General features: G+C 30.3%; 7 protein-coding genes across 7 annotated transcripts; 5 read left to right on the forward strand and 2 right to left on the reverse strand.

Annotated features, from left to right (window-relative positions):
- Positions 1-273: 273 nt before the first annotated feature.
- Positions 274-1353, forward strand: TVAGG3_0503340 (uncharacterized protein; the record flags this gene model as incomplete). Its single annotated transcript, XM_001314934.1, has 1 exon — positions 274-975. The coding sequence occupies one exon, from the start codon at positions 274-276 to the stop codon at positions 973-975; it is 702 nt and encodes a 233-aa protein (XP_001314969.1).
- Positions 1354-1523: 170 nt separating this feature from the next.
- Positions 1524-2522, forward strand: TVAGG3_0503350 (phosphoprotein phosphatase protein; the record flags this gene model as incomplete). The annotated part of the gene is made up of 1 exon (XM_001314935.2): positions 1629-2306. One exon carries the CDS (start codon positions 1629-1631, stop codon positions 2304-2306), a length of 678 nt encoding a protein of 225 aa, XP_001314970.2.
- A 240-nt stretch (positions 2523-2762) lies between these two features.
- On the forward strand, positions 2763-4803 carry TVAGG3_0503360 (acetylation-dependent protein binding; the record flags this gene model as incomplete). The annotated part of the gene is made up of 1 exon (XM_001314936.1): positions 3826-4698. One exon carries the CDS (start codon positions 3826-3828, stop codon positions 4696-4698), a length of 873 nt encoding a protein of 290 aa, XP_001314971.1.
- Positions 4804-8217: 3414 nt separating this feature from the next.
- On the forward strand, positions 8218-9404 carry TVAGG3_0503370 (transmembrane protein 43 family; the record flags this gene model as incomplete). Its single annotated transcript, XM_001314937.2, has 1 exon — positions 8238-9320. The coding sequence occupies one exon, from the start codon at positions 8238-8240 to the stop codon at positions 9318-9320; it is 1083 nt and encodes a 360-aa protein (XP_001314972.1).
- A 277-nt stretch (positions 9405-9681) lies between these two features.
- On the reverse strand, positions 9682-12091 carry TVAGG3_0503380 (protein kinase protein; the record flags this gene model as incomplete). Its single annotated transcript, XM_001314938.2, has 1 exon — positions 9731-12082. One exon carries the CDS (start codon positions 12080-12082, stop codon positions 9731-9733), a length of 2352 nt encoding a protein of 783 aa, XP_001314973.1.
- Positions 12092-12354: 263 nt separating this feature from the next.
- On the reverse strand, positions 12355-13026 carry TVAGG3_0503390 (uncharacterized protein; the record flags this gene model as incomplete). Its single annotated transcript, XM_001314939.1, has 1 exon — positions 12355-13026. One exon carries the CDS (start codon positions 13024-13026, stop codon positions 12355-12357), a length of 672 nt encoding a protein of 223 aa, XP_001314974.1.
- A 604-nt stretch (positions 13027-13630) lies between these two features.
- TVAGG3_0503400 (uncharacterized protein) lies at positions 13631-15442 on the forward strand (the record flags this gene model as incomplete). Its single annotated transcript, XM_001314940.1, has 1 exon — positions 13634-15376. One exon carries the CDS (start codon positions 13634-13636, stop codon positions 15374-15376), a length of 1743 nt encoding a protein of 580 aa, XP_001314975.1.
- Between the last annotated feature and the right edge of the window lie 38 nt (positions 15443-15480).

Here is a 15480-nt window from a genome sequence, read left to right on the forward strand (position 1 = left end):
TGATAACAAGATCAGTCGCAACTAAAATATTCTTGAATAAAATTTTAATTATCGAAATCATGATTTTTGACTTCAAACGAAAGTTCACATAATGTTGTTTATGAGCTTATAAAAATTCATATGACTGAAGCAGAAATTTTGAATCAAAGAATGAATTCATTCCTTGTTCTCTGATTCATGAGTAAATTTAAGTGCAAATCGATCATTTATCTCGTCTACATCTATTTTTGAACCTTATTAGAGAATTATGAGAAGGCAAGTTATTTTTTGAAAATGACCGAATTTGGTTTTAGCGCTTCATCATCTAATTCTGAGCTCAATCAAGAAGCTCAGCAGCATGATGAAGCCCAAGTAATAAAGTTTAATGTACCTTACGCACCCGAACTCAGCGAAGATTATTTGATAGAAATATTAACTCCATATAAAGAGACAATTGATAAACTCCAAGCATTCTTTTTATGGAGACGACCGATTCAATTGATTCTTGTTTTACTATATATTAATTTTTGGGCAATAATAATATATTTATTAAATTTATCATTTATTAACATCTCGATTATCATTACAGTTTCCTTTGTATACATTATGATGATTCATGAGCGTCATGGTGTCGTTTCAAATATATTCTTCCCACCTGTTCCTGTAGATTATGATTCGACAGCATCAAATAGAATTTACCCGCTTGAAAATATAGCACATATCATATCTATATTTGTAAGCCGCTTTTACTCTTTTTATAATAGTTGTTTTACAAAATTATCAGACTTATCATTTGTCGGCCAGCTTTCATGGATATCAATTTTGGTATGTATGTTCATATTCTTCAAGATTGTACGGACATTTTGGATCGTTATGTTTTTCATTGATGGTTTATTAATTTTACCAGGATTTCTTTTCAATCCGGCTATTTATCCAAGCATTTCTGATAATATGCAGTGGGTTTTGACTATAATATCTCCTAAATTACGCGATTAATCAACTTAATTGAGTTTGATTTATTTTCAGCCTTGATTCTAACAATTCTTCTTACTGTTATTTGATTTATTGCTATCTAATATTTTAGATACAATACAGATGAAATCAAATAATTCGGAAAAATCAAAACAAAATCTAATTTTGGTTTGATCAAAACGCGTTTTATATTGTTTTTTGTTATCACCTTAATGAGTTGTGTTATTTGTTTAATAAAAATTACCGAAATTCCTTTGATTATTCATATTGATTTTGATCGCCTGAAGTAATTTGCATTTGGATTGGATTAAATGTATGTATATCAATAATATTACATTTTCCACATAGCAGATTGATTTGGTTTAATAATCATGAAATATCGCAAACATTCTGAAAATTCACTTCACGAATAATATATGATCTATTCAATGTGCTTATTAAAAAATTCGAAGAGTACATTTAAAGTAAAATCTCTGAACACAAAACATTCAAAATTTGAATTAATTTAACCTTTTGATCACCTATCGGATAATTTCACTTTCCTAGCAGCTGTTAACTACTAGTGACTTGGAGAATACAATAAACAACAGTTATTGTAAAGTTAACAATTTTGTCGCAAAAAGAAAAACCGCATTTTTTATTCAATTGTCTTTTGAAAAAAAAAGTAAAAAAATAATATGTATCCCTTTTCAGGTTCCATGGCTTTTGGATCTCTTCTTGAGCCAAATTTTAACTTAATAGATATACATGCTATAGATACTGATAGAATTGCCCATTCATTGCCTACAACTCCGCACAGAATTTTCGTTACAGATACACGTAAAGCATTAGTTCTGGATTTAGATGAAACTCTTGTTCACACATCAACATTTCCTCCCCATTCAGATGTTGAAGCCTTAAAATTCGACGATACGAACGAATACGTGTTTTTGCGACCAAATGTAAAGAAATTTTTGGAAAGAGTTTCAGAACTCTTTGAGGTATTTATCTTTACGGCAGGTACCCAGATATATGCAGAAAGAATCCTCGATTCTTTCTGCCCACAAATCGACCAAATGCACCGTTTCTACAGGGATTCGTGCAAATTCAGTGGAAATAAATGCAAGAAGGATCTTAATAAGTTCGGAAGACCATTAACCAAAGTGGTAATGGTTGATGATAACTATCAGATGCGCAGTTATTACCCACAAAATACAATTTATATTGACAGATGGAGTGGTACTCCATTGGATGACGTTTTAATGTCAAAGATTCTCCCGATTCTAGAAAAATGTGCTGATGCAGAAGATGTCAGACCAATTGTCAAGGAATACGGCGAAAGAACTATCGAGCGTAGAGCATCAAGCTTTTTCTAATTGTTTGGATTTGTTTTAGTGTTATTTTAAACCTTATTATTTAAACTTAGTTTTTATCTTTAAAATTTGGCAGCCCAGATGAGATATTATGATTCCTTTTGTTATATCTAGGTTCTTCTGATATTATTGAGATCATTTTAATTTTCCTCAAAATAAGTGGAAATTCGATTACATCAATATATGGATCTAAAACTGATCGCGATGGTAGAACGAAAGTAGGTAAATCTGAAAAATGAAAATACGATAAGAAGAAATCTAGATCTTAAAGTGTAATATTAATTTCTATATTTCAGTTTAAATGTAAGTTTTTATGTTCATTTGTTTATAAACTTTAATTTAGCAAATTTTGATTTTCAAATTTGATAATTTTCTTATTTTTACACATATAATTTAAAGAAAACATATTACAAATAATTACTGTCGTTAAATTTTATTAATAATTTCTATAAATTGTTCTGAAAATTGAAATTAATAATCAAAAATTCCAAAAAAAATTTAAAAAGAAAAATTTATCATTAAAAATCTAAGAGTTCATCTTTAATTTTTCGATTTTGCAATTTTTTTGGAGTAAACTTACTTTCAGTTTTTGTCAAGCTATAGGAATGTATTCAAATCGTATCGTAAATCAATCATTTTAATGCATTTCAACATCAAAATCTTATTAAATCGTCTATCAAATCACTTTTTTCAGACTTGTAGCTCACAGATTCTATAGTAGCTTCTTCAAACAATAGATAGTCTCAGATTAAAACATCTCAGTTCATTATCAATTTCAATTTTTCGAATCTTCGCAGTTTTTTTCACTACAAATCCGTTCACTAATCATTTTTCATCCAGAACAGGCCTTCTGGCTTGATTTTATCTTAATCAAAATCAACCTTTCAGACTTTTCCTTAAAATTACTTCTAAAATCTAGGGAAACAAAAGACCTTAGATGCTTGTTGAACTTCTTACCTGATTAACACCATCAATGAATGTTTGTATCATTTTAATCTTATTTGTTTCATATCATAAAACTCAACTCAGACAATTCTCTTACATTTTACTTATGGGAAAGTTTTATAGTTGATTTTCATTCCTTTGGTGAAACTTTTATTATTCTTTTCTCATCTTAAGTATTATTAGGCTATGTTTTTGCACCACAAGATGTTAACAAAAAATAGATGATTTGTAAGAACTTTTGATCAGTTTCGATCGCACAAAACAAAATTTACCAAATCGAAAGACAAATTTTATCATATATGGTTTAAAAGAAGTCACGAAGTATATACAAACACCATTTAGAGTTCATCACTCCTTTGTTTCACTCTAATACATCAATTTATCAACAAAAATATATAATTGTTTTCTGAGTTTGATCAGATTTTGAGCGATGAAATGCCAACAAAGCGTGATGCTAAGCGAAATTACTAACCCGATCTTGTAAATCAGCAACAACAAAATTCAAATTGTAAACGACATTAAACGTGACGATTAAATAAACTGTCAGTTTTTTGAAAGCTGTCCGTTTGAGTGGGTGATGTTAACTGATTATCAGAAACAGCATCTTCTTGAAGGACTAGACAAAGTCGCTGAGTATCATATCTCAGCAATGTTCGCCATTCCAGTTGATCCTGAGAGAGATGGATGCCCGAATTATCTCGAAATTATTAAAACTCCAATGGATCTTGGCACAGTCCGCAAAAAATTGCTCAATAACGAGTATAATACAGTCCAAGACTGTAAAAATGACGTTGCCCTTATATGGGAAAACACTATCAAATTTAACGGTCAAAACACAATCATTTTTTTTTTAGCGAAACAGCTCGAAAAAGTTTTCAAAGAAAATACCGATTGGCTTTCCGGCGATGATTATACAGATTGGCATAAAAAATGCACAGAAATTAAAGCAAGAAACGCAGCAACTAAAGTTAACTTCGAAAAGAAAGCAGTTGCAGCTAAACCATCACGCCAGCACTCAACACCTGCCGAAGCGCCAGCTCCTGCTCCTGCTGCTCCACCTGCACATCCTCCAAAACCAAGAGGAAGACCGGCAAAGAGAAAAGTTGAGCCTGAACAGCCTCCTGTTGTTGCCGAAGTTGTTACTGTTATAGAAGAAGTTAAGGAGGAACCAGCCCCACCTCCACCACCGCCTCCTCCAGCTCAAGAATCAAATGTTGATACATTGAATCAGGATGAGAAAGACAAACTAGCTTCGGACATTAAAGAAATTACAAATAGAGAAGATGCTGATGGTATTCAGCGCCTCATTGACTATATAAGTATTCAAGAACCTGAATTAGTTCAAGATGGCGTTGTTGATACCGATTTGAACTCTATGAAGCCAGAAACACATCTTGGACTCAGAAAACTTGTTGATGAGATCCTCAAATCATATGCAGCCTCTGTTTGAATTTTATTATTTATATTCATATTCGAATATTATGTTTTCAACTATCCAATTCTTATATATATACTTACGTTTGTTAAATACATTACTATAAACTTTGCTTACCTCACTCTATGAAAAATTTTTATTTTTCCTCATTCTAAATATGAAGTTTCTATGTTAGATTAAACATTAAAACTAATATAAATATCATTTTCAATAGATACATGATAGATCTTTACCATTGTGCAATAAATTTATTGAATTTGGACTAAATAACTTGAGATGACTCATTAAATCAAAATGATTTTGAACAACAAACATAGGAAAATACAAGGTTTCTGTTCATAGGGCTTCATAACTATATTTCAAGTCAAGATAATTTAGATTACACCTCGATCATCGCAAAATTTTTGACAAAAAACAATAAATACATTGTTCCATTCCTTCAGATATAAACGCTTTTAATTTTGAATAAGGCAATTGAAACAGTATGGGGGTTTTTAACGTGGAAAAAAGTTTTAGCGTGGAAAAAGCTTTATCAGCTGCTCCTAAGATTCTATGCAGAAAAAGCAAGTTCATACATAATCCTATAGTACTAGCCATTATAACCAATCAAGATCGAAGGTTAAAACTTATGTTATAAATATGAATATTTTTAAAATTTGGCAGTTCTGAGACAATTCTGGGGTTAGAACGCATTAAAATAAATATTCTATCATAATCCCAATATCATCTCTTCAAAATCGAAGCTAGAAAAATTATTTATCCAAATGCTTGCATTCTATTACAAATTGATTTTATTATATCGCTGTTATACATAAACATATTTTAAACAATTACCTTGTTCTAACACAATAATTTTTAGATAATTCTTATGAATTAGGCTTATACTTATAATTTATTGAGATATTTCTATGGCACTTCAATCAAGATATAGATGACGATATTAAATGCATAGTTTCTATTAAAGATTACACTTGATTTATTTGAAATTAATTTTTTGATTATTATGTTTTTGTATTTTAATAAAAGGGTTAACAAGAACTATATTACTTGAATCTATTTTCATCTAAAACATCAGAATTTTGAAAGATTAAATTTATACCATACTACAATAAGCATTGTAAGCACTATCATATCAAACCTGTATATCTATGCATGTACATAATATTATATCTGCTGTGATTTAATTCCTAGATGCATATATATTTTATTTGAAATCGAATACTTACAAACATCCAGCTAAATCTAATATAGGACTATCTTTTAATTTATAAACAAAATTTAATTGTCGGCAACACTCTCCTGTATAATAAAGATACAATTAAAAATTATATATATTATTCAATCCAAGAACCATGAATCCCGAATAGCAATGTATAGTCAAACAAATATTTTTTCATAAACACAATTAGTATTATACTATCTTGATTTAAAATTATATTTTTGGCATTTGAAAAATGAATCATTTTGAAATATATAGATTCTGTTGCTTTTAATGGATGCATGATGCATTATATGATGATTATCAAGAAAATCTAAACTGTTTTATCGACAATTAATGGTAATGAAGAAAATCTGAAAAATAATTTAACATCAATAGGATATTTAATGAAACAATTATTAAACAAAATTAAACTTAAGAATTAAACTATATTTGTCATATAAATATCTATGAAAATTTACTTTAATATGTTTCTAGATGCATCTCAATGAAAATCCACGCTAAAACAGTCTAGCGTTATCTGCAAGTCCTACGAACAGGATCTCGGCGGATATAATATCAAATACATGTATGGATGCATATATATGAAATACTAATAAAATCGATGTTTATTAAAAAATATTATAATTTATTTCTTCTAAAGTTTTTATTTTATAGATTAATACATAATATCAATCTATATTGTATATCATTTTATCATTCAAAAGGAATAATAATATCAAATTAAAATTAGATCATTGTTTTTCTGAGCAAGAATGTCAAACATTGAAAATAATGTTTATTTATTTCAATTATAAAATAATTATACGATAAATATTCCCATTTATGCATTCTATTTTCTGCATTTAAGAAGATCACAACATATTTGACTAACATTAATAGTTTAGTGTAATAAATCTATACAAGTTCTGAGTATTTGTGATTCACACACTTTTTCATGTAAATTGCAGACTATTACAAAGAATCTTATTATAATGTATTAACTTTTGAGATATTGTGATGAAATATTTATATATTTCAATCATAATCAGGTATGACATGATATTTGTCATATAAATATCTATGAAAATTTACTTTAATATGTTTCTAGATGCATCTCAATGAAAATCCACGCTAAAACAGTCTAGCGTTATCTGCAAGTCCTACGAACAGGATCTCGGCGGATATAATATCAAATACATGTATGGATGCATATATATGAAATACTAATAAAATTGATGTTTAATAAAAATTATGATTAAATTTTTCATCAAACTTCTTATTTTATTATAATATCAATTTTTACATAATAATGTATTTATTATTTCTTCAATCAAAAGTCTTAGCTGACAATGTATTTAAATTTATTTTTTTGATTAAAATGATATTATATCAAAATATTGATATATAATGTCAATGTTAATAAACGATATGATAAATTAGGTAATATAGTATTTTTATGATTGATAATATATTTTTATAATTGATACATAGTGAGTTATGTTAAATTTGCTTAAATATATATCTACACATGCATGTGATATTATATCCGCCGAGATCCTGTTCGTAGGACTTGCAGATAACGCTAGACTGTTTTAGCGTGGATTTTCATTGAGATGCATCTAGAAACATATTAAAGTAAATTTTCATAGATATTTATATGACAAATATCATGTCATACCTGATTATGATTGAAATATATAAATATTTCATCACAATATCTCAAAAGTTAATACACTTTCCCAAGATTACATATAATAGTTTGGATTATATAAAAGAGAGTTGTAGGTATCGCCATGGAAGAAGGTTGATATAACTATATTATACACAATTTTGAATCCTAGTTAAATTTATTATGATCTTCTTAAATGCAGAAAATAGAATGCATAAATGGGAATATTTATCGTATAATTATTTTATAATTGAAATAAATAAACATTATTTTCAATGTTTGACATTCTTGCTCAGAAAAACAATGATCTAATTTTAATTTGATATTATTATTCCTTTTGAATGATAAAATGATATACAATATAGATTGATATTATGTATTAATCTATAAAATAAAAACTTTAGAAGAAATAAATTATAATATTTTTTAATAAACATCGATTTTATTAGTATTTCATATATATGCATCCATACATGTATTTGATATTATATCCGCCGAGATCCTGTTCGTAGGACTTGCAGATAACGCTAGACTGTTTTAGCGTGGATTTTCATTGAGATGCAACTTGGAAAAAAATTGAAAATCTGGATTTGAACCTTCGACCTCTACGGTCAAAAAACGGTTCCACGCTAAAACAAAATCCACGTTAAAAACCCCCATACTGTTGAAATAGAAAAATCCAAAATGAGGCTTCATTACGAATATTTCTACCAACGCAGGTTAAATTTGCTCTTCTTAGCAGGTATCCTTGTGTACCTCTTCTTTGAGTACCAGAATATGGTTGAGTATGTCAAAAGATATCCAATTATCAAAAATGTTAAAAATTTAAATACAGATAAGCAAATTAAAGATGGTGACATCGTTTCTTTTGTAACAAACTATGTTAATTATAAAAAGACCACGGACGAAACTTATAATTTATCCATTGAATCAAGTTTAATTCAACATTCTCACATGCGATGTAACAAAAACATTAATATAGAAGAATCCAGATGGGATATAGTTGATAAATACACATACGTAACACCTTTTAAAGCAGGCAATTATTTAGTATCTCAAAATTTAATTTTCAAAACTTATTCTGGTTCACTAGAAAGTTACATTCCAACAAATGGTGAATCAAGACGCATCGCCGATGAAAATGATTTCACTTACATTGGTCAACAATGGTTCTACAAAGCTAAAAATTACGATGTAATTAGTTATCTCAAAGGAGGAAGTTTCAGATCACACAGAAGAGATAGCTATTTCGATAGTTATATTCAAACAAATGATCCCTTGGTGACTTTAGCATTAAATATTATCATTTACTTGATCAAGATTGCTTTTTCTGAAGACAGTCGACCAAAAGACGAATACGCTGATCTCTTCAGATACTGTTCACATGGCGACGAAAGATTACAATTCATTACTTTCAGACCAAAAGAAATTTCAATTCTTGCCCAAATTCACAATACGACCTTACATTCATTCACATACAATGGACACGAACATGGTATAATCATGAAAGGAAAGGTTTCCCTTTCAAAATTATTGAGGCCACGAATTAAACGAGTAGATACCGTATTTATAATAGCGGCTATAGTAATTACGTTGCTGATGACAAATGGAATCACTGATACCAATAAGGAGTTTAATGCAACATTATTATTATTCACTGCAATGATTTACGCATTCAGATCCTATTTCCTTAACTATAGTTATTACAATCGATCATTAGGAATATCCTTATTGTTCATCACTGTTTTCTATTATTATTATTTGTGAGATATTTGATTGATAGGAACAATTAGTGGTATATTTCTTATCATTTCGAAATAAAGTTAAACATTTATTATTACTTATAAATTAAAACCAACATTTTTTAAAAATTATTTTGGAATTTTTCATTTTTCAAAAGATCCATTAGCTAAAATCTATTTATTTTATCAGAAGACATAACCAAAATCCCAAATTCATAACATAATTAACGACAATAAAAATTTGCAATTGCATTTTCATAATAGGATATATCATCAACTACAAATATGAAATCTTACATAATTTTAATTACATAATCAAATCATTTTCTTTAATTTTCGATGGATTTCTAATTTTATTGAATAAGAAGAAGTTATGAGGACTTATATGAAACAGAAATCTAATTTATAAAACAAACATTATTTATTTCTTTAAAATCAATGCGTTGATCTTGGTAAATGAGAAGATCTAATATTCTTTCTAATAATTGTTCCAAATTTTGCAAATTCCTTCTTCTTAAACTCTTGGTTGAGCACTTCCAACGCTCTAGTTTCTTCAATTCTTTTTCCACATTTCGGAATTCTCGAAATGTTCGCGAAAAGTGGAATAACATGCGAAGCAACGTTATTAAACTTCTTGTATGATAGTACTGATACATCTACCAAATCCACCAACATCGGCATCTCTTTCAAGAAAGCCAAATCCGAGAAAAATGTCAAAATGTGACACAAACTTTTTTCTTCACCAGAAGAAACAGCTCCATTTAACAACATTCTCAAGACTCCACAATCTTCCCATACAGATACATCCTTATCAGACTTGATTCCGAATGCCTTCATCACTTCAATTATTGATCTAAGAGGTACTTGGTGCTTTGGTTTGCAGCATTTATATAATAAATACTTGAAATTTTCACTGTCTTTGAGTTGATTCATTATATTTGGATGTCTCATTGCAACCAAAGCTATTCTGAATGTGGATTCAACTGTTGGCAGTTTGTTACATAACCATGAATCATCTTTCATCAGTAATTCAGCACCATTCTTTTCAGAAGCGATTTTACAAAGCAACAAAGAAGCTCTGTTTGATTTTTGACTTCTTTTCAATAAAACATCAATTATGTCTTGAAAAACATCTTCATCATTGATGTCTATTGTATCTAAAGAAAGCATCAAAGAGAGTATTGTCGGAGCAGTCTTTCCATCTTTCAGTAAATCCAATGCTTGCTCTGGATTTATCGATAAATTCTCTGCTTCAACAAATTGAAGACCTGTTAAAGCAACACAAACAGCGGTCTTCGATTTGGAATCAAGGAATTTGTTGAATAATGATGAACAAAGCTGGCCACGCTGGTTCTTGTAATCAGGAACTTTTTTACATAAAAAGTAAAAAAGTGACAAAAATGGAGCGGCCAAAGATTTTGAATCTTTGACATATTTCCAGGACGTCATAACGGCATCGAGAACTAGGAGTGGGTCATCCACTTCATCAACCTTTTTGGCAAGTTCCGAAGCAATAATAATGACTTTCTCCGGTTTCTTTCTCATTAAATATTTGATGAAAGGAGAAAATTCGGAATTTAATGCGTTCGGATAGTTGATAACTATGGCGTAGATGATGTCAAGGCCTTGATCTATCAATTCATCACGATCTAGAGGCAGTCTGAGGTGTAAATGATTGGAACAAAACGATTCTGCATTTTTAGTTTTTGAAATTAAGGCCTGGCAAGCATCCAAAAGGTATGAAAATATCTCTGATGAGGTCTTCTTCACGAAAAGCTTCTTGATTTCCCTGAAAAAGATGGGAACATATGGAGATTTTGGTTCTGGAATCACATTCTTCAGTTCGTCTTTGAAATGAGCGGCATCTGTATGAACCAAACCTTTGTACTTCTGAGTAAACATCTCTTCTTCGTCTGCAAGTAATGTTTGAATGGTCACATCTAATTTTGTATTATTTACATCGGGAAAAACTATTTCTTTCGAGCGTAGACTCTCAAGGATTTTCGCTATAGATGGTCTTTTGTCTGGTTTGTCCCAGCAATCTGTGATTAATTTTGATAATTGCTGAGGAATTGTTGGAAGCTTGTAATTAACAATGTTGCTCCTAACTTCGCTTTGACTTTGACCGTTAAATGGAATTTCGCCCGTTAGGAATTGATAAACTAACGAGCCGAAGCTGAAAACATCATGTTTTTCTGTAAAAACTTCTCCTGCTAAGAATTCTGGTGAAAGCCAGTTATTTTCTTTAATCTTACCACTGGTGTAGACATTCTTTGGTGATTTTGAAGGGTAACGGCTGTTTCCAAAGCCAACTAGTTTTGTTTTACCGTATTTATCCAAAATAATATTGCTTGGACATACATTTCCGTGAATAAAGTTCACTTCATGTATTTGCTTTAATGCAAAAGCTAACTCTAACAAAATACTGTTTAATTGAGTGAAATCTAATTTCTTTTGCTTTAAAAGAGTAGATAAATTTGCTTCTTCATAGCATTCTGTAACGATAATGAAAGGCGCTGTTACTGAATATCCTATTAACGAAGTTGAATATGGTGTTGATGTGGCAAAAATTGCTTGAATTTCCATAGCGTATGTTTTAATTTCATCTTTGCTTGGTTTATTATCATATATTCTTTTAATTGCTACTGTCGATCCGTCTTTCATTCGAGTTCCGTGATAAAACGTGGCTCTTTCTCCTTTTGCGAATTCATCTTTTTGAGTTACTTCCTTTCCAAGCTCCAAAACTTTTGGAATTCGGCTTTGGAGGGTGTTAAGGATATTAGACATTAAATTCTAAAAAAAAATATCTGAGAGAATTTTAAAAAGCGAATCTTTACAAAAAGTGTCAGTTATTGCTTTTATTTGTCACTTTTACTCTCGGAGATTGACACTTTTATTGATCGAAAAATTGATCAAATCTTGAGAACTCCTATTCGCTCTCACATAGATGCGTTCTTGAAAATAGCGTATAAAATACTCAGTTTGTGGAATAAAAAACAAATATTTATTAACAAAAATATAGATTTGAACAGATATATAAGGAGTATAACAATCAGTAGTTAATCAGAAAGCATAATTTTGAATCCTTTGTCATCATCACTTCCGCTATTATCTAAATTTCGTAAATTATTGTAAAGACTTTCAATAAGACCGCTACTATCAAGATCATTATCATCTTGATTAAGGGATGAGTTTGAATTATTTGGAATTATGCCCTTGAGAGGCGTTTTGCGGTTTTCAGATAATTTCGATGTTCTAATGCTGCTAATCGAATTAGAATTGCGCTTTGGCACATAGTTATTGAATTCTATATGGTTTTTCTTCATGAAATTAACTTTTTCTTCTGGATCAAGGTAAGATAAAGCTTGCATTTTAGCATTTTGTACTTCATTATAGAAAGAAAGCCATTTAACTGGAACTTCTTGTGAATCTAAGAGTTTAGAGTTTGTAATTAATGAAATTTGTGAATCTACTTCCGGAATTTTTGGTTTTGAAGTGATAGATTTTTGAAATGCAACCTTAGAGTTCTTTAAAATAGGCTTTGGTTGAATTTTAATATTGAGTATGGGTTCATCATCTATTGATTCATCCGAAAAATCATTTTGGAGAATTTTTTCTTCATTATCAGAGTTTCCAGGACTAGAATAGAATGGCACATATCTAACTTCATCTGACTCATCATTAATGGACGATTCATTTAGTTGTTCGCTATCAAAATCTTCAGTTTCCATTTTTGGAAAAGAAGGAAAAGTTTTGATTACAAAGGATATTTAAGTTTTGGCATTAGAATTTCTGAGGTTAAAAATCACCAATCTCAAAAGATTGTGGCATTTTGATATTGTTTTCAATATTGTATTAGAAATTCTCAAAAATAGACTTATCTCGTATGCATAATCAAAAAGCCTTACTAGCAGAATATTCAAAGTTAAAGTCCAATCTGCAAGGATACAATATTATAATTCAAGCATTGTATTTAACAGCGAATGTTTCATCATATGTAGAATTTCAATCCAAATCATCATGGCTATAATGCTGCTCATATAATTTGCTATATTGATAAATTTAAAGTATATCACAATCAAAAAATTAGATTGTTCCTGTCTGGAGATAACATGTGAAGAGACCTTCAAGAATATTAGCTAATATGTAAAGAAGTATACCTACAAAGCTTCAGAACCAATCAACAATAAACAACAACAAAATTATAACACATGGCGTATGCAATTCTTATCTCCCACAACCATGAATGAGCTTACTAAAACATCATTTTATCACGTCGCTTCTGCAATTTTTGAATTCAAATCAAAAATCTGTCACTTTTCACTCTCAATTACAATTATGTCTAGACGCAAGCCTTTATTCACAGATTCCAGTTCTTCCGATGAAAATGATAATATAAACAGGAAACCAATAAGACGATTAAGCTCATCAGACAGTTCTTCATCATCTGATGAATCAAGTTTAAGAAAACCTAAAAACTCAGGCAAACGATCAACAAATAAGCAAGATAGCAGTGATTTTGAATCTAAATCATCAAAATCACAAAATAAACCATCAAATAGCAAAAAACGGACAATCCAATTTTCAAGTTCTTCAGATGATAGCGAACCTGTTTTACCTAAACAAAAACCACAGCCATCCAAACTACCTACTCTTTCAGATTCATCAGATTCAGAAAGTTTTCCTCAAAAGAAGAAAGGATCAAGAATTCTTCAGAGCTCAAGCGACGAACCGTATAGCTCATCTAGTAGTGAATCTGAAAGACAAGCCCCTCCTCCATTCAAACCTCAAAGATTACCACCTCCAAGTTCTGATTCTTCTTCAGATGAGATTCCAGAAAGATCTCCCAAGCTGAAACCATACAGACCATCATCAATAGTAAGTTCTGACTCCTTATCAAGTACTCCTCCACCATCTAAAAAACAATCTGCAAGAAAACAGGAATCTTCCTCTTCTCCGCAGCGATCTCCATCTACAAAGGATTATTCAGATGAACAAGAATCATCTACTTCATATGTTCATTCTGAATCTGACTCTGACTCTGAATCTTCTGAGCAAACAAGTTCAAGTTCTTCAACTCCACCTCCAAATAAGAAACCAGCAAATAACTCTGATTCTGACTCAGATACATCATCTTCTATTCCACCAAGAATGAGATCCAAACTATCATCAGATGATAGCTCTTGGAGTGATGGCCTAAAGAACATGAAGAAAGCCAAAGAAGAACAAGAACTTAAACTCAAACTCGAACAAGAAGAAAAAGAAAAGAAAGAAAGAGAAGAAAGAGAAAAGAGAGAGCAAGAAGAAAAGCTAAAGAGAGAAAAGGAAGAAAGAGAAAGAAAAGAAAAAGAGGAGAGAGAAAAGAAAGAAAGGGAAGAAAAAGAGAGACAAGAAAGAGAACAAGAAAAGAAACCTAAGAGTAAGAAACATAAGAAATCATCATCATCTTCGTCATCTTCTTCTGATAGTGAGGAAACATCAGTGATGAAGAGAAAAGAAGTATCTACTGCTCCAGAAGATTCAGACAGTAAAATACAAATTCCGAAGAAAGAAAGCAGTACAAGTAGTCCTTCAATGATCAAAACTGCTTATTCAACACCACCAAGACCGACAATACTAAGAAGACATCACACAACACCATTGTCATTCCTTCCAGAAAAGGAATTGTCTCCAGCAAGAAAAACAAGAAAAGAACCAAAAGTTCAATACGAAGATTTCAATCCTTTCTCTTTCTTAACTCCAGAATTACCACCAGCTGAAAGTGAGGATGAATCAATCTCTGTCGCATTCAAGCCACAAGTTGTAGAATATAAAGATCCGAAGTATGATCCAGTAAATCCTGAAAAACCTCCACATCATAAGGCTGATTTGAGTAAAATTGATGAAAGTAAGTTGGATTCAGATGATGGTGTTATTAATATTCCAAAGAATAAGAGAAAGAGAATCATTAAAGCTAAAGAATTGGAATGGACGTTCGATCTTCCAATTATTAAACAACCTCCAGTGAAAAAGATTGTCGAAGAGCTTACAAAGCAATACTCAATACGTCCTTTATCAGGATCTCTTGCTAGGAACTATTAATTTTATTTTTTTGTTTATTTTTATTAATAAAATTTGTTAAAAAACCTTTTTATAATGAAACTCAACTCAAATTGTTTCTTTTTAGCAGGAATATGCTATGATTA

Source organism: Trichomonas vaginalis, chromosome II (assembly GCF_026262505.1).
Source record: "Trichomonas vaginalis G3 chromosome II, whole genome shotgun sequence".
NCBI lineage: Eukaryota > Parabasalia > Trichomonadida > Trichomonadidae > Trichomonas > Trichomonas vaginalis.